The sequence below is a fragment of the Carassius gibelio genome, chromosome A6 (assembly GCF_023724105.1).
Source record: "Carassius gibelio isolate Cgi1373 ecotype wild population from Czech Republic chromosome A6, carGib1.2-hapl.c, whole genome shotgun sequence".
Lineage (NCBI taxonomy): Eukaryota > Metazoa > Chordata > Actinopteri > Cypriniformes > Cyprinidae > Carassius > Carassius gibelio.
The window spans coordinates 28,614,528-28,634,352 of NC_068376.1; the positions used below are offsets into that span (position 1 = coordinate 28,614,528).

The 19,825-nt window shown below is 35.6% G+C and overlaps 3 protein-coding genes across 4 annotated transcripts; all 3 read left to right on the top strand.

Annotated features, from left to right (window-relative positions):
• The first annotated feature begins 912 nt into the window (after window positions 1-912).
• Window positions 913-14,325, top strand: LOC128015201 (odorant receptor 131-2-like). The gene is made up of 2 exons (XM_052598866.1): window positions 913-1,212; window positions 13,642-14,325. The coding sequence occupies exons 1-2, from the start codon at window positions 913-915 to the stop codon at window positions 14,323-14,325; spliced, it is 984 nt and encodes a 327-aa protein (XP_052454826.1).
• LOC128015984 (uncharacterized) lies at window positions 1,714-13,290 on the top strand. Of its 2 annotated transcripts, XM_052600265.1 has the most exons (6): window positions 1,714-2,410; window positions 2,782-7,739; window positions 7,851-8,923; window positions 9,029-9,184; window positions 10,432-10,524; window positions 12,475-13,290. In XM_052600265.1, the coding sequence occupies exons 3-6, from the start codon at window positions 7,865-7,867 to the stop codon at window positions 12,790-12,792; spliced, it is 1,626 nt and encodes a 541-aa protein (XP_052456225.1). In that variant the 5' UTR covers window positions 1,714-2,410; window positions 2,782-7,739; window positions 7,851-7,864; the 3' UTR covers window positions 12,793-13,290. The 2 variants fall into 2 exon arrangements, with proteins under 2 accessions (XP_052456225.1, XP_052456224.1); XM_052600264.1 differs by lacking the exons at window positions 7,851-8,923; window positions 9,029-9,184; window positions 10,432-10,524; window positions 12,475-13,290 and having other exon boundaries at window positions 2,782-7,731.
• Window positions 14,326-17,787: 3,462 nt separating the features above from the next.
• Window positions 17,788-19,565, top strand: LOC128015202 (odorant receptor 131-2-like). The gene is made up of 2 exons (XM_052598867.1): window positions 17,788-18,051; window positions 18,846-19,565. The coding sequence occupies exons 1-2, from the start codon at window positions 17,815-17,817 to the stop codon at window positions 19,563-19,565; spliced, it is 957 nt and encodes a 318-aa protein (XP_052454827.1). The 5' UTR covers window positions 17,788-17,814.
• The last annotated feature ends 260 nt before the right edge of the window (window positions 19,566-19,825 follow it).

Below are 19,825 nucleotides of genomic sequence, written 5' to 3' on the forward strand. Positions count from 1 at the left end.
TCATTTCTAATATATCACTTTGTATTTAAACTTTTTTTTAATTTAGTTTGTTTTGTTTTGTTTGCATTAAAATGTTGAGAATGTAAAGGAATTTGATTAATTTTTTTTTTTTTTTATCTGACATTTTATCATACAGTTGGATACAAAGCAGCATTTTCTTGCAACCTACAGCCCTCAATCAAATAAATATATATATACTGAACTACATGCACAATTAATACACTGAAATATAATGATTAGTTATCTAATTAGTTATCATTCAGATTTGATCTTTTTTGCTCACTTTTTAAAGTGGGAAATTGCAGAAGATAATAAGATCTTTTGCAGGAAGTGTTTACTTTTTTTAAGCATATCTTCATTTCTAATATATCACTTTGTATTTAAACTTTTTTTTAATTTAGTTTGTTTTGTTTTGTTTGCATTAAAATGTTGAGAATGTAAAGGAATTTGATTAATTTTTTTTTTTTTTTATCTGACATTTTATCATACAGTTGGATACAAAGCAGCATTTTCTTGCAACCTACAGCCCTCAATCAAGTTTGATATTTGGCCCTTTATAGTTAAACGATTGCACAAATACATGGTTTGAATTCTTCTGCCATCTCACAAGGTCGTCATGCGCAGTTCTTTAGGATCGCAAAGATGAGACCGACCTCAGTTCCAAAGAGGCAAATCACATGGTATAAAATGAAGTACTCATCAGCTTCCTTTCACACCAGACTGGAGCAGCTGCCGAGGTATGATTGCAAAGACAACTGATCTTTATGTGACTCACTTAGATGTGAATTTGTTGATGCAACTGAATATTACATTAAGAATAACATTTTTCTAGCTTAGTTATCTTAAAGCACATCGTTAAACCTCCTATATTCATTGCTCTCTTTTTTTTTTGAAAGCTGTGCTATCAAAAAAATGAACATTTCACTAGGGAGTAACATCACACAACCCAAGTATCAGAGGGACAGCTTTAGCTCAGCGGTGACTAGGAATGTGATCGTGGTCGGTTTGTGCATCTCCATCAACTATATCAATGGCACGCTCGTCCACACCTTCATCAAGCATGAGATCTTCAAAGGAAACCCTCGCTACATTCTCTTCATTCACATGGTGTTCAATGACATGATTCAGCTGATGATTGCAGTCATCCTTCACATTTTAAGCTACACTGTGTTTACTCTCAATGTCTCTTTCTGCTGTGTTTTATTGATGAGTGCTACACTCAAAAAAATGAATCATGGCATAGTTTATAATTATGTATTTGTATCCTTTTGATTTTATTTAAATAATAATATTTTCAAAATATATGTAGGCAAATTGCTTAGAATCCATGTAAATTTGCCCATTGTGAAAACTATTTGATTTAATCAGTTAACAATTATGAATATGGTTTAAATATATCTAGCTGTGGAACGAGCCAGATCATATCAGTTATATTTTATGAGATTGGTTTGCATATAATTTATGGGCAATGGAATTGTTTAGAGGCGGAAATGATCCATACTCCAGTCGGTAGGGAGCGGTACGGCACATACACGTGTCTATGGCAATGCACATAAAAAAAAAAAAAAAAAAAGCAGCAACCAGCGCGCGCGCGGCAGAGAGGCAGTTGAAAAACCACCGTTCTCCTCGCCATCTTACATCGGATCATCTTCTTGGATCAAGCTGATTGCAAGGCAAGTTACATTTGTACTCATATAAAGTTGACTGCTTTCAATATATATGTGTGTTATTACTGCTGTTGATATCGTATTAAACTGTATCAATGCACTGACTATCAATCTGCATTTATTCCACTTATGTTAGCTAACTAACTTGCACATGGTTCTTATAAAAGCTAACTTTATCTACTTTCCCCTTAAGCTACTTTTTTCAGTTAGACAGTATAATTAAAAGTAACTGGGATGCATATTTATTTTTAGTTTAACGTTATATTAATTTCCGTATTTTCTGACCTGAGTAACATAACTAGACCTTTGGCCACGTGCATAGCTTAAGTTAAATCCGAGAGGAAAAATGGTGTTTACTGTTTAAATATTAAAATAGCGATGTGTCGTTAAACGATTACTAAACCAACTGCAATTTTAAATGTATTTATATCGTACATGGATAACTTCCAACAGTTGGTCGTGTGTTCTATGTGAGCCATGGTTTTACCCCGTCTGTGTCTTTTGCTGTTGTTCTGCTCTTGTTCTGTGGTTTAACCTTTGACGGCAAATAAAGACAGTTATAAACTACTGCAATTAGTAAATGAGAGTACTATTCTAATAAATCTCTAAAAATATAATGCTGGCTTTGTAATTTCATAATCAAAAGTATGCTTTTGTTTCTAACCAAAACCATTTTTTTCCCTTTACAGATACATCAAGCATCTTTTCTTACATCTAAATGGTGGGACAACCTCCTAGACCTTGTATGTATGCTACAAAGATGGTTTTTTAATACATAGAAGAATCAATACATCTGATTATGAACAATTAATCTCAGTTTGAATGTTAAATGATTCAACATAAAAAAACATAACATACATAGTTAAAAACATAATTAAAAACATATTTTACAGACATGAACAGCCTAATATCATCCTGCAATCAACCAAAGTTTCTTATAAATTGGACCTATGTAGTTATTTCATTGTTATAAAAAAGTTATTAATAAATTATTATTAGTAGTAGTAGCTGTATTTTGAATTATTGTAAAATCAAGTATAAATTAAGTTATTTATGTTGATTCTTTAATATTTGGATGTAACTGATTTTTTTTTTCTTTTGTCTTTGTTCACAGATATGTGAATGTGGCCATGCAAAGTGTGTGATATTTCATTATCTAGCCGGTATGAATTGTTAAAACATTTTAGGCTGAAACATTTCCACTATGGTCGCAATTGCCGGTATCCCTGTCTATATGCAGATTGCCCATGTACATTCACAAGTTGGAAGAATCTTTTGAGTCACACATATCAAACACACAGGAAGTTAACAGCAGCAAATGTTCAGTTAACTACATTCTTTTGTCAGACGTGTGCATGTAAGGAAATTTTAACTGAAAAGGAATACTTTGCTCATGTAAATCAACATCTTAGGCAGTATGAAACCGTAACTTGTATGTTTGAAGGATGTAAGTTTGAGACAAACATATATGGAACATTTCACTCGCATAAAAATCGTAAACATAATCCCTACACTCTAAACGATTTTAAGGCAGGTATTGTTAAACTCGCTGCTCAGTCAGACGAATCTGGTAGTACTGTAGATGAAAGCCCCTCATCTTCTGCGGACATAGATTTTGTACCTCCGTTAGATGCAGATAGTGAAATAGATACTTCAGATGACCTGCCGAAATTATTAGAACAAAAAATAGCTGCAGTTTTGCTGAAGTTGGAAAACATTTTTCATGTGCCATCTACAGCTATTGATGAACTACTAGATGAACTACACTTCCTCTTAAGTACTGTGTCTGTGCCTGTAACTTGTAGCAGTCTTTCAGATTTTTTAAAAAACAAAAACCTTGAAGTTGATAGCTTAATTATTAAGGAACTAGCTGATGTACTGTGTAAATCTAACCCTTTAGTAAAATCAATAGGGAAAGATGGTCCCCTTTCTACAACTTATAAGAGAAAAGAGTACTTTAAGGATTTGTTAAATATTGTTGAGCCAGTGGAGTTTATTCTGGACCAAAAAAAGAGCAGGACATTTCAGTATATCCCATTACTGCAGTCTTTACAGCAGCTACTTGATTGTACTGCAGTGTTAAACAGTATTATCAGTAGCCACAGAACACAGGAAACTACAGACAAGTTAGATAATCAGCAGTATCGCTCTATAAGAGACGGTTTGTATTTTAAGGACAACACTTTCCTGTCAGGTGATGAGTTGCGAATTTGTTTAACTTTGTACATCGATGATTTTGAGTTATGTAATCCCCTGGGTACATCGCGAAAAAAACACAAATTGTGTAGTGTGTACTGGATTCTGAATAACTTGCCACCAGGCTCTCATTCAGCACTGTCTTCCATTTATTTAACGGTTTTGTGCAAAAGTGACGATGTAAAGGTATATGGCTATGGAAAAATTCTAGAGCCACTTTTACAAGACCTTTGTACTTTAGAAGAGCATGGTGTTTTCAGCTCAAAACTTGGGAAGTTTGTCAAAGGAACAGTCCATAGTGTTGTAGCGGACAATTTGGGAGCCCACGGATTGGCTGGTTTTGTAGAGAGCTTCTCTGGCCAGTATATTTGTCGATTTTGTACTGCTCAGAAAGTAGATATTCAAACAAGGGATGTTCATTCAGGTGCTTTTTTGCTTCGAACAAAAGAAATACACGAAGCACATGTAAAGTCTGCACAGGAAACTGACACAAATTGCTTTGGTGTGAAGAGAGCGTGTGTTTTAACAGAAAAACTTCAACATTTTCATGTTAACACAGGCTATCCCCCAGATATAGTGCATGACTTATTTGAGGGTATTGTCCCTTCTGAACTGGCACTATGTTTCAGTGTTCTCATCTCTAAGAAGTATTTCAGTCTTGAATGTCTTAACACACGAATCGTCAAATTTCCCTATAAGTGGAGTGACAAAAAAAATAGATCTCAAGTTATACCAAACAGCTATTCATGTAAGAAGACAATAGGTGGCAACGCCCATGAGAATTGGAATCTAATTCGATTGCTTCCATTTCTAGTAGGAGACTTGATTCCAGAGGATGAGCTTGCTTGGCAAGTGATATTAGACCTGAAGGAAATTGTAGAATTAGCTGTGGCACCAGTTCACACTGATGAGACAATTGCTTATCTTGATGTCAAAGTGTCTGAACTAGGGATGTCAAATTTCGATTATTTCCATGATCGATCGTCGTTTAAATTAACGATCAATTAATCGATTAATCGTTAACCATAATACTGCAAAATGCGTCTATTGCAGGCACGCAGTCAGCTGTATGACAGGATGTGCAAAAGCCACACACACACACAAAACGCTTTCTCACTTGAATTAAAGAGGTTTTAGTCTGAATAAAATGCTAGTAGCAGGATTATAAAATGAATAGATGCGATTATGATCATTTGATAAAATGAAGAGAGCGCGCCATACTTTTGAGGTCATTTTACTTTGTTGACAGTTTCCAATCCCGCACGGAGAACGCTGAACACGCATCTTTAAATGGTTTTGTGGTGCTCGTTGTTGTATTTTAAAGCACAATTGCAATGTTTTCAACTGACATTATTGTATAAAATTATCCGAAATGTGGAGCGCGTGTGACTGCGCTGCACATTACGTGAACTACATCGGCGCTGCTGCACCAAAACACAGTTGCTCACATTAATTTGATCCTGCTGGATTCTGTCCTAGAAAATGTCAGATTTTTAAAAATCCGGCATACAGCGCATTAGATCGTGACAGTGCATGCGTGCACACGAGGATGAGCGAGCACGGCTTTGATTTATTTGGAGGTTATTGCTCATGTCTCATTCGGCACAAATCGAAATGTTTCCATATTCGCAATGTATTTGAATGTTAAACTATTATTTATAATGTAAACTAGGCTTGTACTTAACACGCATTCGCATATAGACGGAAAAGATGATCCTCTTCATATGAGCAAAAACGTCCTTGGCATAACAGCAGAGTGGACCGGTATACTACGGTCTATTTAAACTGACCAGTGTAACCTTTTAATGTTTAGTTGACATTTTATTTTGATAATGAACAGACTGCGATGTAAGTTTGAATCGCTAGAATATACGTGTGCAGCAGGCTCCGGTGCGATCGAAACAGCTGAGACATAAAAAAAAAAATATATATTTTCCGCAAAAGTGTTTACTTTCATTTGTGCACACTCACAATAAAAACAGAAGATTTATGCTCTTGTAAAATAAAGCAAACAAACAGAATGCGTTGTCATCCTTTTTTTTTTTTTTTGTGAACTTATGGAGCGCCCACACTTCTGTTTTAAATCCGTTAATCTTAATTAGCCTATTTAAGTCGGATATATTTCGCATAGCCTATTTAAAAAAAAAAAAAAGAAATTGTTATTTTTATGTTGGGCCTATTACTTAGTAGGCTATAAATTTTCCTTAAAGCATCCCATTTTGTCCCAGGGCTTAGAACCTGTGCCCTAGTCAGGTCCATGCAGAAACTTGTGAACGATGCTCGGCGTCACCGTTTAGTGACAGCAGTGAATGCTCCGGGAATGTGTCGGTCACCGCGCCTATTAAACGCTGTTTTGAATCCAGCAATTATTTATTTAGAAATGATAAGATCTGATTATGACAAGTGTGGTATAAAAGCTTTGTTTATTAGAGGAATAATAGGTTAACTGGAAAATGTTAGATCGTGACCATGCTTTTGGACCCCATAGTCTTCATTTAGGCGGCTTTGTTCTGGTTTGCCGGTTGGTCACGAATTTCCAAAAATTCAGTATATTTAGGCATCGTTTCTTTTCCTAAATCTTCATAGTCTAACCCTCTAATTTCCCAGGTTTATTTTATTATCTTTCGCTTTTAATAACTGTTTTCGCATCTCTTACTGTGGTAAACATGGGAAGGGAAATTAAAGATTTCATGAATTAAGAATTCGTTCGATTTATTAATTTGTTCCCTTATTTCACTTAAATCATGGGTTATTTAGGGAACAAAATTAATGAAACATGGACAATTGCCACATTAATAATTCGTAGGAATGAATTAACAAGTTGTAGGAATGAATAGACTACCTGTCCTGTCACTGTGTCCCGCAGCCCTGCAAAGCGCACGATATAAAACAGTTATCTGGTGAAATGATTAGTAACTTCATTTCTATTGCATTTAATGTTGAAGAACTTTTATGTTGTTTCTATTTTAATATACTTTAAAGTTTAAATCACATTAAAAGCTTAATTTGTACATTGTGAATGAATGATGATGCTTTTATATATCGTCACCGTCACTCACAGCCGCTCGCACGTGTTGAGTGCGCATGAGCCGCACGCAGCCCAACATTGAATCGGTTAACCGACCATCGACAGCCTTAATCGATTGCATCTCTTATCGACAATTAATCGATCATCGATTAATCGTTGACATCCCTAGTCTGAACACAGACAGAGACTACTCGAGCTTAACCCGGACGTAAAGCTTTTACCTAAACACCACTATCTTGAGCATTACCCGCACCTGATTAAGTGTTTTGGGCCTCTTCTAGGTTTATGGACGATGCGATTTGAAGCTAAACATAGCTTTTTTAAACAAGTAGCTCGACACGCAAATAATTTCAGGAACATTGCACTCACATTGGCATCCAAACACCAGCAATTCATCAGTTACCACATATATTCATCCACACTCAATACATCAAATTTGGAAGTTTCAAATGTCTCTACAGTCCAGGTTGATGTTCTGAATAAGGAAGTTGTGTTGGCTCTCAGGCAGAAGTATCCAAATATCAGTCAAGTTCACCTTGCAAAAAGTGTCACCACTAGAGGAATTAACTACAAAAATGGAATGTTAGTTGCATGTGGTTCAACTGCTGGAATGCCAGAATTTGCAGAAATTCTGCAAATGTGCATAAGGGGAGATGAGCTGAGTTTCATTGTGCGTTTATTGTGTGCATGGTATAGAGACCACTTCAGATCTTTTGAGTTGACTTCTTCACCAGGTAAAGAGGTTGCCCTGGTTCAGCTTGAAGAACTGACAGACTGCTATCCACTTGTGGCCTATACAGTTTGTTCCAAACGTATGGTAACCCTGAAGAGACACATCGTCATCAAAGGTGTTATTTATAAGACTTTCAGTACCTTTTTTAAAAGAATGTAGTAACTTTAACATCAATGTTTTATTTGTTAATAAGACAATTCCTATGTTTTTTGGGTCTGCATTCTAGATTAAAAAATCAGGATGGCAGGACCAGTTAGCTTCAGAGTCCTGTTTGGAAGTGAAGATGATGCAAGAAAACTAACCATTAAATCCGGAATACCGTCTTCTGTGGATGAATTGTCTTTTGAAATTAAGACCTTCTTTGGAGTAACAGAGCAGTTTAGGCTTCAATACAAAGACGTAGACTTTGGAAACGAATTCATGAACCTCTTATCAATTTCTGATATTCAAGATCGCAGTACTTTGAAAGTGGTGTACTTACCTTGTGAGGCTACCACCTCCACAATATCCTCAGCTCCATCCACTAAAGATAACTGCTCCACAATCCCAGTTACTCCTTCCAATATATCTTGCAGCTCCTCATCACAAGAACCAAGTGATTCAGCATCTGCTGACTCCTGTAGCAGCAACGATACTGTCATATTGTCATCTCCTGACTCCCGGTCTTGCACTTGGCCTAAAGATTTTGTAGTGCCACGATTTTCATATTGTGCCGAGATGCAGCTCCAGAAGGGAAATGATGAATTCAATGCAAGTGGAACTCTCCTATCTCTTACGCCCAAACTCAGATCTGATATTCTTGAAGGCATTGCAGAAGAAATAATCAAGTATACAGCATATCCAAAGGACAATCAGTTTGAAAAAGTTGCTGAGGCCTTGATACAAACCCATCCATGTTTGCGTGAGAAAGGAACTCGGACTGGGTGTTGTGGATGGAAGCACTATATTAAGATAAAGATGATGAACTTCCGAACCAAGCTTGGCCGAGCTGGACACCCAGAAGTCACAGTCAACTCACTTAAAAACAAACAGAAAGGCCAGGGAAAACCAGCTGCAAACATAAAAAAGCCACGGAGGGCAGAGGTTAATTTCTGTCCAAACCATCCGAGAGGTGAAACCAATGACAGCCTGGAGGTGGAAAGGGTTGCTCTATTGACCGAGGTTAAAAAAAAGAATAACGAGACCATTATCAAGGAAAAGATGCAGCGTACCTTCTCATACCGACGACAAGAAATTCTTCAGGAGCCAATGATTACAGAGGTCCGAAACAGATGGCCAGCATTGTTTGAAGTTGAAGAAGTAAGTAGTTAAGTGTTGTTTGAAACGGAAGTGCAGATTTATACACTAACACATCTTGTTTAAGGTGAAATATATTCTTTTGTGTCCTTTTTCATCTTTTTTCAGGTCAACATGGAGTTCATGCGTATAACAACTGTTCCGCTGATATCAAAATTCATTGGTCAACTGGACAAATACACTGATGGCCTGATGAAGGTGTTCCGTCACAAAGGAGGATGTGCAGGACAGAAAATCCGCACCATAATGGCATTGACAACTAAAGTAAGTGTGTTTTTATTTTTTGCATTTGTTTTCAACTGGTTACTCATTTGACTTGACAGGAATTCAGAAAACTCTCTCTCACACATGCGCACACACACACACACTTTCTCTATCCCTCTGAGATACCAAGAACACAATCTTTCTTACACATTAAATACACATTTATTTGATTTATTAGTGAGGACATCTCAATCTCTCTCACACACATGCACACAGTCTTTCTGTTTCTCTCTATTCTAATTACAGAAATTTATTGGCATTATTGTTTATGCACAATATTTTTAAAGCATTATTCATATAAATAAGTTGCTAAATAATTAAGATTGTTGTCTGTGTATGGTGTTTTATAATAGTGTATTAGTTTACCCAAAAATAAAAAAGTGTTATTAACTGAACCTCATGACGTTCCAAACCCATAACTTATCATCGAAACACTACGGAGCCCCGCACATGAAATGCAAGAAAAAAAGCACAATTTAATAATTAATTCCCTCGATTTGCTAAATCGTGTGCACAATTACATTTTTTTTTCCTGCATGTCATGTGCAGGGCTCTGTACAACACAAATAAATATATTTTTTATGAAATCTGAGAGGTTTCTGTTCCTCCATTGACAGCTACGCAACCAACACTTTGACATTTCAAAAATGTTATCAAGAGATCATAAAACTATTCCATATGAATTGAGCAGTTTAGTCCAAAATTTCTGAAGGAATTAACAGATAGAATTTAGGCTTTTTTTTCACAAACAAACATTCATTAACTCACATCAGTTAGAGTAAACGGAAGCTCAGGAATTTTTGCGTTGATGTGCGAGAACCAGTGAGGTTTGTTCTAGTGTGTTAAGCAGGTTCGGTTGATCTTCTGTTTATGTTTGCTGATCAATGTTTATACAAATAAAAGCCTAAATTTAGTCTGTTCATTAAATAATGCGATCATCTTCTTATGCTTCTCTTTAGAAAATTTGGACTAAACTGCTCAATTCATATGGAATAGTTTTATGATCTCTTTATGAATTATTTGAAGCGTCAAAGTGGTGATTGTGTAGCTGTCAATGAAGAAACAAAGTTTTAAGATTTCTTAAAAAGAGATCTTCATTTGTGTTCTGAAGATGAACAAAAGTTATGACAAAATTTATGACATAATTGTACATTTTGGGTGAACTACCTCTTTAAAATGTAGCCTTCCTTGAACTATTAGTTAATAATTAATGACGTTTTTTTGGGGTCTTCTTATGCTTGTTTGAGAATGAAGACATAAACACCAGGCGTGATTGTATCCTGAGGTGCCTAAGTGTCTACCTCAACGAAGACATCGAGACACTTGTCAAAGAATATGTGGTAAGTGTGTGTCAAGCTATTCTCTTCATGTTACAAATTTCAATTTTCATTGATTATGTTAATTTTCTCATTGGTATCACAGTCTAGCTTATGCCCTTGTGTGTAGTGTGCAGCGAAAGATTAAACTATGCAGCAATCAGTACAGAGCATGATTGATCAAACTAAAAATGACCTGGATAAAATGATCCAGATGGTATTACAAAGTAAGGAACATATGAAATCAGAATCGTGAAACACTCACATCATTATGCTGATCTCAGATTTGGTGTAGATAGGAAAATTAAAGGGTTAGTTCACCCAGATAGCAAATTTATGTAATTAATAACTTACCCTGATGTTGTTTCAAACCCGTAAAACCTCTGTTTATCTTCAGAACACAGTTTAAGATATTTTAGATTTAGTCCAAGAGCTCTCAGTCCCTCATTGAAGCTGTGTGAACGGTCTACTGTCCATGTCCAGAAAGGTAAGAAAAATATCATCAAAGTAGTCCATGTGACATCAGAGGGTCAGTTAGAATATTTTGAAGCATCGAAAATACATTTTGGTCCAAAAATAGCAAAAACGACGACTTTATTCAGCATTGTCTTCTCTTCCGTGTCTGTTGTGAGAGAGAGTCAAATCAAAGCAGTCTGGATATCCGGTTCGCGAACGAATCATTCAGTTCACCAAATCAAACTGAATCGTTTTAAACGGTTCGCATCTCTAATACGCATTAATCCACAAATGACTTAAGCTGTTCACTTTTTTAATGTGGCTGACACTCCCTCTGAATTCAAACAAACCAATATCCCGGAGTAATTAATTTACTCAAACAGTAGAATGACTGAACTGCTGTGAAGAGAGAACTGAAGATGAACACCGAGCCGAGCCAGATAACGAACAATAGACCGACTCTTTCATGAGTGAAGAACCGTTTGCATCGGTTTTCGGATCACCAGTAGTTCTTTCGGACAGTTCGATTCAATAAACCAGTTGAAGAAAACGGTTCACCGGTTCTTTTGCGCTTGACGTAATGGCGTCATTGGCGATGATTGCCCTTGATTCAAGCCTTCGGTTTACCTGCGCTGATAACACTAGCACAGAATCAGTTCAGAATCAATCACCAAAAGAATCCGTTCAGTTCAGACGATCTGTGTCGGTCTGCTTCACGCTGAATCACACATGCGCAGTATCATCAGCTCCTCGGTTCACGAATCGGACGTGTCTGACAGAAACGGTTCTTGACTCGTGAACGAATCATTATCTGGCTCGGCTCGGTTTTCATCTTCAGTTCTCTCTTCACAGCAGTTCAGTCAGTCTACTGTTTGAGTAAATTAATTACTCCGGGATATTGGTTTGTTTGAACTCAGAGGGAGGGTCAGCCACATTAAAAAAGTGAACAGCTTAAGTCATTTTTGGATTAATGTGTATTAGAGATGCGAACCATTTAAAACGATTCAGTTCAATTTGGTGAACTGAATGATTTGTTCGCGAACCGGATATCTAGACTGCTTTGTTTTGAACTCTTTCTCACAACAGAGGGGAAGAGAAGACAATGCTGAATAAAGTCGTCGTTTTTGCTATTTTTGGACCAATATGTATTTTCGATGCTTCAAAATATTCTAACTGACCCTCTGATGTCACATGGACTACTTTGATGATATTTTTCTTACCTTTCTGGACATGGACAGTAGACCGTACACACAGCTTCAATGAGGGACTGAGAGCTCTCGGACTAAATCTAAAATAACTTAAACTGTGTTCTGAAGATAAAAGGAGGTCTTACAAGTTTGAAACAACATCAGGGTAAGTTATTAATTACATAAATTTGCTATCTGGGTGAACTAACCCTTAAATAAATTATTCATGGCAAAACAGGAACACAGTACAATTATCATTTCAATTACATTACTTAATCAATAGGAAAACTTGGAACACATTGGGAACTTATTTTCTTTGTTTATCTTCCAGGACACTGAAAGTGTGGAGGCTGAGTCTCTCATTGCACAGACAACAATGGGCATCTATGTCATTCGAGCGGAGGGCACTGGTCCTGAAGAACAACCTTCAGATGTTGGTGTTGTTCTTGAAGGAGTTGAAGTTCTGCAAAATCTGCCAAGTGTCACACTTGGATGTGTAATGCTTTTTGGACTAATTTATGCCCTTAACTTAAACTATCCAAAGGACCTCAAGTGCACATTTGAAGCATTTCAGAAAATCCTGATGGAACTGGATACAACCAAGCTGTCGCCAAAAGTTCAGGGACTGAAAATTAAGATGCTTCAGTGAATCATTGAGAGATATGCTGATATTTACATTTTTCCCCTTGACTTGCACTTTTTCTACTCGTTAGAACCACCACCCTATTTTTCCAAATTATTGCATGTCACAGATTTGTGAAAATGTTTGTTTAATGTTAACAAGTGTTGTCATTGAATCAGATTTGATCTGATTGTTATGTCTACCTCAAGTTTTGCAGTTTTTTTAAGCACAGTTCTTGAGGAAAAAGTACTATGCCTGCAGTCTGTTAAAATCCTTTGCATTTATTTGTTATAGGATGATTGTGGCAATAATAATAAGTAGTGCAATTAACCTTGGTTTGTTAGGTAAAGAATGAAAGTACTTTTTTTTTTTTTTTTTTTGAGGTTGCACACAACACAGTATAAGTGAGCACATACTGTCTTGCTAGCTCCTCTTTTTGCTGCCTTTTGTGCTTGTTATTTCTAAAATAAAAATGTGAAATGAAGTGACCCTGTGGACGTTCTTTTTTGTGTTGTATATTGTAATTGGGAGGGGAAATAGTGATGAATAAGTAAATACAAATTTATAAATATGATTTTAAAATACATTGGGTTTATTAATACAAATTACTTAAATGTGATGCATATTAAGTAAAATAGGTTTATTACATAAAAACACATAAACCCATTTCTTATTAATTTAAAATAAATTGGATTAATTGAAAATATTACATAAATCTAATTGTTACTTGTTTTATTTAAATAGGACTTACATATATTTATCACATTAAGTTTATTAATACGTTTAAATTAAAAATACGTAATCCAAATGGATGGAAAATTTATATGCAATCAAATTACATAAATCTTATTTATAAGGCCTAAATATTTTTTTGAGTGTATATTCACAACTCTCAACACACCACTGAATCTTGCTTCTATGGCTATAGAGCGCTATATAGCCATATGCAACCCTTTACGTCATGCTCAGATCTGTACCATACGTAAAACGTACACCCTTATCGGTCTGATCTGGGTCCTGAGTGCCATTCAGGTTTTACCAGACTTGTTCATCCTGTTGGCTACAAAACCTCTAATCTTCTTCTACAGCAGCATCCCCTGCATCAGAGATTATGTGTTTGATAACCCATATATAGTAGATAAGAGAAATGTTGTGTACATCATTTACCTGACCTTTGTGTGGCTCACTATAGTGTATACTTACTTGAAGATCATGTTTGTTGCAAAGGCCACGAACTCAGATGCTCATAAAGCTCGGAGTACCATCATCCTACATGGGATCCAGCTTCTGATGTGCATGCTAACGTTTATCGGGCCCTTCCTGGACAGGCTGCTGGCAGAAATGTTTCCACAATTTATTGTAGATATGAGATTCTCAAGCTATTTAGTCATCCAGATAATGCCCAGGTTTATCAGTCCAGTTGTGTACGGCTTGAGAGATCAAATGTTTTGCAAATACTTGAAAAGATACTTACTGTGCACAATGTTCAAGATGAGGAGAAAACTCCAAAACATCCAACCCAGTGGGAATTTGCCAAAAGTTTCTAATAAATCCATGTGAAAGTTCACTATTAAAATGATGTGATGGCAATGTTGACTTTTAAAGCAACATCTGAGGATGAATATGATTCGTTTGAAAAATTAGATAATAAATATATACTGAACTACATGCACAATTAATACACTGAAATCTAATGATTAGTTATCTAATTAGTTATCATTCAGATTTGATCTTTTTTGCTCACTTTTTAAAGTGGGAAATTGCAGAAGATAATAAGATATTTTGCAGGAAGTGTTTACTTTTTTGCATAAACAGGTAAAAAACAAAAACAAATGCTTATTCAGAGTGTATGGCAGCTGAACATGAACTTCTCAGACATATACCAGCATAAAAAATGTCAGTGGAAACATTATTAAATCAGTAGTTTCAATTTACCCTTTTTTTCTCAGCTTTGACATAGTAAATCTAACACATTTTCTGTGGATGTGTAAATACTATAAATGATAAGTTGTAAATCTCTCATCACATATCGGATCACATACCATGTGATATCTAATAACTGTGTTTTCTCATCAATATGATCTGTAATGTTGGTTACACTAAGAGAAACCAGGAGCGTTGGACTGGGGGTAAAACCAGTACTGATTACCAGGGGCCCAAAGGAAGAAAGGGCCCTTGAAAAGTCTGGAATATATTTTATTTTACCTGGATATTTTCAGGGGGGCCATGGGGGCCCGGGATCTTGTGCAACGCACCTGAGAGATGAGATGCATGATGAGCCAGATCAGGGGTGTTGAACAAGATACCGGGCCCAGTCCTGACGGGCCCCCAAATAAAAAATAAAATATATTCCAGACTTTTCAAGGGCCCTCTCTTCCTTTGGGGCCCTGGTAATCAGTACTGATTTTACCCCCAGTCCGATGCCCCTGAGCCAGATCACAACAGGAACATTTCTAATGCCCCGGCACTATCAATAAATTAATATTATGGAAATATCATTATTTGTGTTACTGGGGCAAATAAAAAACAAACAACACAAGCTTATTTAAATGTATATCGGAAAAATAAGAATTATGAAGTCCTTAGAAAAATGCCCCCTAAAATTAGGCCTTTTCTGATATATTATATCCTATTTTAAATTTGTACTTTGCCCATATATACTTTTCTAAGCATTTTTTTTTTTTACTTTTTTTTTATCTCTATATTTTCCCTAATGACGTAACATACATCATAATCTACAATCAGAGTGTGCGTGCATTTAAAAAGCTTTGTTGTCTTCACTGATGCCTATCAGACAGTGAGTGAGTTTTGCGGTCAAATTTTTTTTAATAAAGAAGCCATTTTTCCGTACACTTGTTCTATTTCTAATCATTCATTCTGTGCTAACTATGAATGTTTGTTTTGTAGTGCTGACAGCTTGACTGGAATTGTTTTGAAAGTGATTTCTGCTCCACGTATTCTTTTCTGGATAGTTGTTTTACAATCAAAAGCATTGTGATAAAAAGTATATCGATGGGTATGTATCTACATCATAACCCCAAACCAGAAAATAATACATTTGATTTTGTTTACAGCACATGGAAGCATTATGTTAGCAATTGTTTCTTAAATTGTATAGCTTTTTTTAATCTTGCCCTTAGGGAACAGAATTGTAAACAATAAACATATTATATATATATATATATATATATATATATATATATATATATATATATTTATATATATATATATATATATATATATAATAAAACTCAATACACTCTAATGATGGGTGAAATATGGACTAACCCAGCTGTTGGGATAACATTTTTTACTACATTTTAAAAACAATCCAGCATTTAGTAGCAAGTCATTAACAGTTCATAAATAAAAGAATAAAAATAAAAAATTTCCTGTATGTCACATTTATATATGGCCTAATATGAAACGTTGAAGGCCTTTGCTAACAGCAGCCTGATCTCATGAGAATTTAATAAGTAATAGATAAATAAGTAATTATAGTATGACTTTGTTTGAAACCGTATATAGACAATTTTGAAAGAAAATACATGATTTATATAGTAAAGTCCAAAACATTTAAGTCACAGCCAAAAACATATATTCAAGCATATTTAACAGCCAAATTCACATGAGTTAGCTACACATTCTCACTCCCAACCTGTCACATACTGAAGCTTGTTCAGGACCCTTTGGTATCACTTTTTAATGTACAGGGTGCCCCTTTAGCATAATATTTTGATGTGCAGTGTCCATCATTGCTTGAAATAAAAACTCTTTGGTGTCAATATGCAGACGTGAAAGGCATATTAAGAATTGTATCGTCTTGATTAAATTATATATTGGGTAATATTCATTTTGCCATTATTGCATATACTGTATGTTGGGGAGTGATTTTTCAACGTAAAATTTTATATACCTTACGCTGTTTACACATTTATGAGCATGTAAACCAACCCCTACCCCTTTATCTAACCATCTATCAATATAAAACACAGGATTTAAAAGGCTTTAACAACAGTAACAAATATATATATATATATATATATATATATATATATATATATATATATATATATATATATATATATATATATATATTATATATAAAAAAAAAAACATTCCAAATCTACTTTTTAATGGTCAGATTTGCAATAAATACCTGTGACAGTACTGTTAATTGTTAAGTTGGCCTACTTGTTTTATATTTTTCAGAGGTCATAGGTTTAGGGTAGGTGTGTGTTTAGGTTCTCCAAAATGTCTAGCAATGTATTAATGTAAAATTATTTCTATTTTTACAAAGGCATGCAAACCATTAAATGTGTCTTGATCTGACGCATAAGGCAAACAACTGAAAGCAATGGAATACCCTGCATGTCGAAAAGTAACATTAAAGGGGTCCTGACCAATCGTCAAGACTGTATGTGATGAGTTGGGAGTGAGTGAAAACGTGTTGGTGTTAGTTTGCTCCTCATCAAAATCAAAACTGTGCTAATGCCAAACCCCTGAAGAGTTTTCTGTGCATCCTCCAATCAGCTGCCCTGACCTATAGCTATATCACACCCATACGCTATGAGATTTACTACAGGCCTGGACTTTCTGACAGGGCGGGAGGCATTTTAGGTAAGATTGGATATCTTAGGCAAGATATCTTAAATGCAAAGATATCTAAAAAGCAAATTGGAAAATAACATTACACCGAGACATACTGTGCCTTACAAGTCATGCTTGTTTTATTTCTTTCAGGAAAAATCTTTTCAGGATCTTTCATCTGTTTGAGTGTTCATGTTTATGTAATTGTGCAGCAGTTGCTCTAGCAATAGAAAAAGTGTCTCTTTGCATACGCATATGCATTTAGGTATTACTTGCTTTTAGAACCATACTGCTCTATAACAAATCATTATCATGCATTATTACGTGCCTTTGACTGTAGTAAGCTTTACTGAGTAAAAGATGAATGGTACAATGCAAGAATGTGTAGCTTTTACTGTATTGTGTGTAGTTTTGTACACAGTGTCTATAATGTGTGCTTTATCATCTCAGGTTGAGAACATGAACTCCAGCACTTTGATCCTTCTGAATGCCATACCACGGGACAGCTTCAGTGCTGCTCTCACTAAAAACATTGTGGCCATGCTTGTGTGGCTGGCACTCAGTATCCTTAACTGCAGTATGGTGTCCACTTTCCGCAAGCACAGTTTCTTCTATGAAGATCCACGTTACATCATGTTTATCTGCATGGTCATTAATGATGGCGTACAACTGACACTGGTCACCGCCCTGTATGTGGTTAGTATTGAGATGAAATACAGGGTCAAAAATGATTTAAAGGACACCTAGAAATGCCTGAACACAATTGCATTGGATACAAAATATCAAGCACGTGGCATTTATTTTAAATATTCAAGTAAAACTAGATAATATTGTATATAGTGAAGTGCTATATAAAATAATAGTTTTCCGTTTGATTATATCTTAAAATACATTTATTACTGTGATGCAAAGTTGAATTTTCAGCATCATTAATCCAGTCTTCAGTTTCCTTCAGACCTCTTTCTAATATGCTGATCTGCTGCTCTTTTCTAATTATTATCTTATTATTACCCACCCCCCAGAAAAAAGTAGAAAGTTTAATCATTTGTTGCAACAATTTTCATACCACTAAAATGGAAAATTTAACTTAAAAAAAAAAACATTTTTACTTTTTTATTTTTAGATTAGTGTTTAGTAAAACTGTTTCCATCTTGTTAAAAATCAGTTATGCTGCTTTATATTTTTGTTATACATCGTTTATGAGTAGAAAGTTCAAAGAATCAGCATTATCTGAAATAGAAATCTCTTGTGGTAAATTTCATTACTGTCACTCCCCAATTAAAAAAAAAAAAAGCGTAAAAAAAACCTTGTTAATGAATATCTAATCGATTTTTTTACTATTATATTTAGTTTTTAGTATTTTAGTATTTAGTATTCATACCACAAAAATGCTAAACTTGACTTTATTATGTTTAAGCACAATGATTGTAGAATGAAACCATGTCATTTCCATTGTACATGTCATTTGTGTTCTTTTCTTCCTGCTCTAGGTGAGTTATGCCTTCTCAAAGATTTTGGCATCCGCCTGCTGTCCATTGATCATGACCGCTGTGACGACCACACGCTCCACCCCGCTCATCCTGGCCGGCATGGCCCTGGAGTGCTACATCTCCATTTGCTTCCCCCTCCATTACAGCCACATCTGCACTGTCACACGGACCATGTGGATGATCGGAGTCATATTCCTCCTGAGTCTCACCCCTCCCATTACTGATCTTTTCATCACCGTGGCCAAAGAACCACCAATGTTCTTCCACTCATCCATTTTCTGCGATCACTCACTCCTATTCCAAGACCGTTCGATTTATTACAAGAACTGCGTGTTTGATAGTGTGTATTTCTCGTTTGTTTTCTTGACTTTGCTTTATACGTACTGTAAGATCATGCTGACAGCCCGTGCGGCCTCCACTGACCTGGTGTCAGCCAAGAAGGCCCGTAACACAGTGTTACTCCACGGGGTTCAGCTGCTGCTGTGCATGCTGGCGTTTGTCGTGCCGTCCATGCAGGCTCCGCTCATACAACTGTTTCCAATGTACGGCCTAGAGATCCGTTATGTTAATTTTCTTCTGGTCTACATAATCCCACGATTTCTCAGTCCTATGATTTATGGATTCAGGGATGAGAAGTTTCGCAAGTATTGGCTCAGGTGCTTTGTCTCTAAAGCACACAAACTAAAGCCAGCCAGCCAGTTCTCTCATAAGCCTGGATGATGTTTTGTTCATATCGATTCCACATGTATGATTTGTAGGTGACGCTGATTTCTGGAGTAGAGAAATGTTTCAAAAATCTAAAATTTCATTTTAACAGGCAACATGACATTTGAAGAAATTGTTTGAATATGATTCAGAAGAACAAAATATAATTTGTGTATTTAAAAATGAAAGACCTGTTTGAAAAGTCCTTCATATTGCTAAATTAATAAACACTATCGAAACTATACAGTTTATAAAGATTTTATAATAATATATAA

Bases quoted from the DNA above. Each gene is read 5' to 3' on its own strand.
- LOC128015201 (XM_052598866.1), top strand. From the start codon at position 913: ATGAACATTTCACTAGGGAGTAACATCACACAACCCAAGTATCAGAGG. The intron at 1,213-13,641 runs GCTACACTCAAA...TATTTTTTTGAG, and splicing joins GCTGTGTTTTATTGATGAGT to TGTATATTCACAACTCTCAA.
- LOC128015984 (XM_052600264.1), top strand. From the start codon at position 2,790: ATGTGGCCATGCAAAGTGTGTGATATTTCATTATCTAGCCGGTATGAA.
- LOC128015202 (XM_052598867.1), top strand. From the start codon at position 17,815: ATGAACTCCAGCACTTTGATCCTTCTGAATGCCATACCACGGGACAGC. The intron at 18,052-18,845 runs GTTAGTATTGAG...TTCCTGCTCTAG, and splicing joins TGGTCACCGCCCTGTATGTG to GTGAGTTATGCCTTCTCAAA.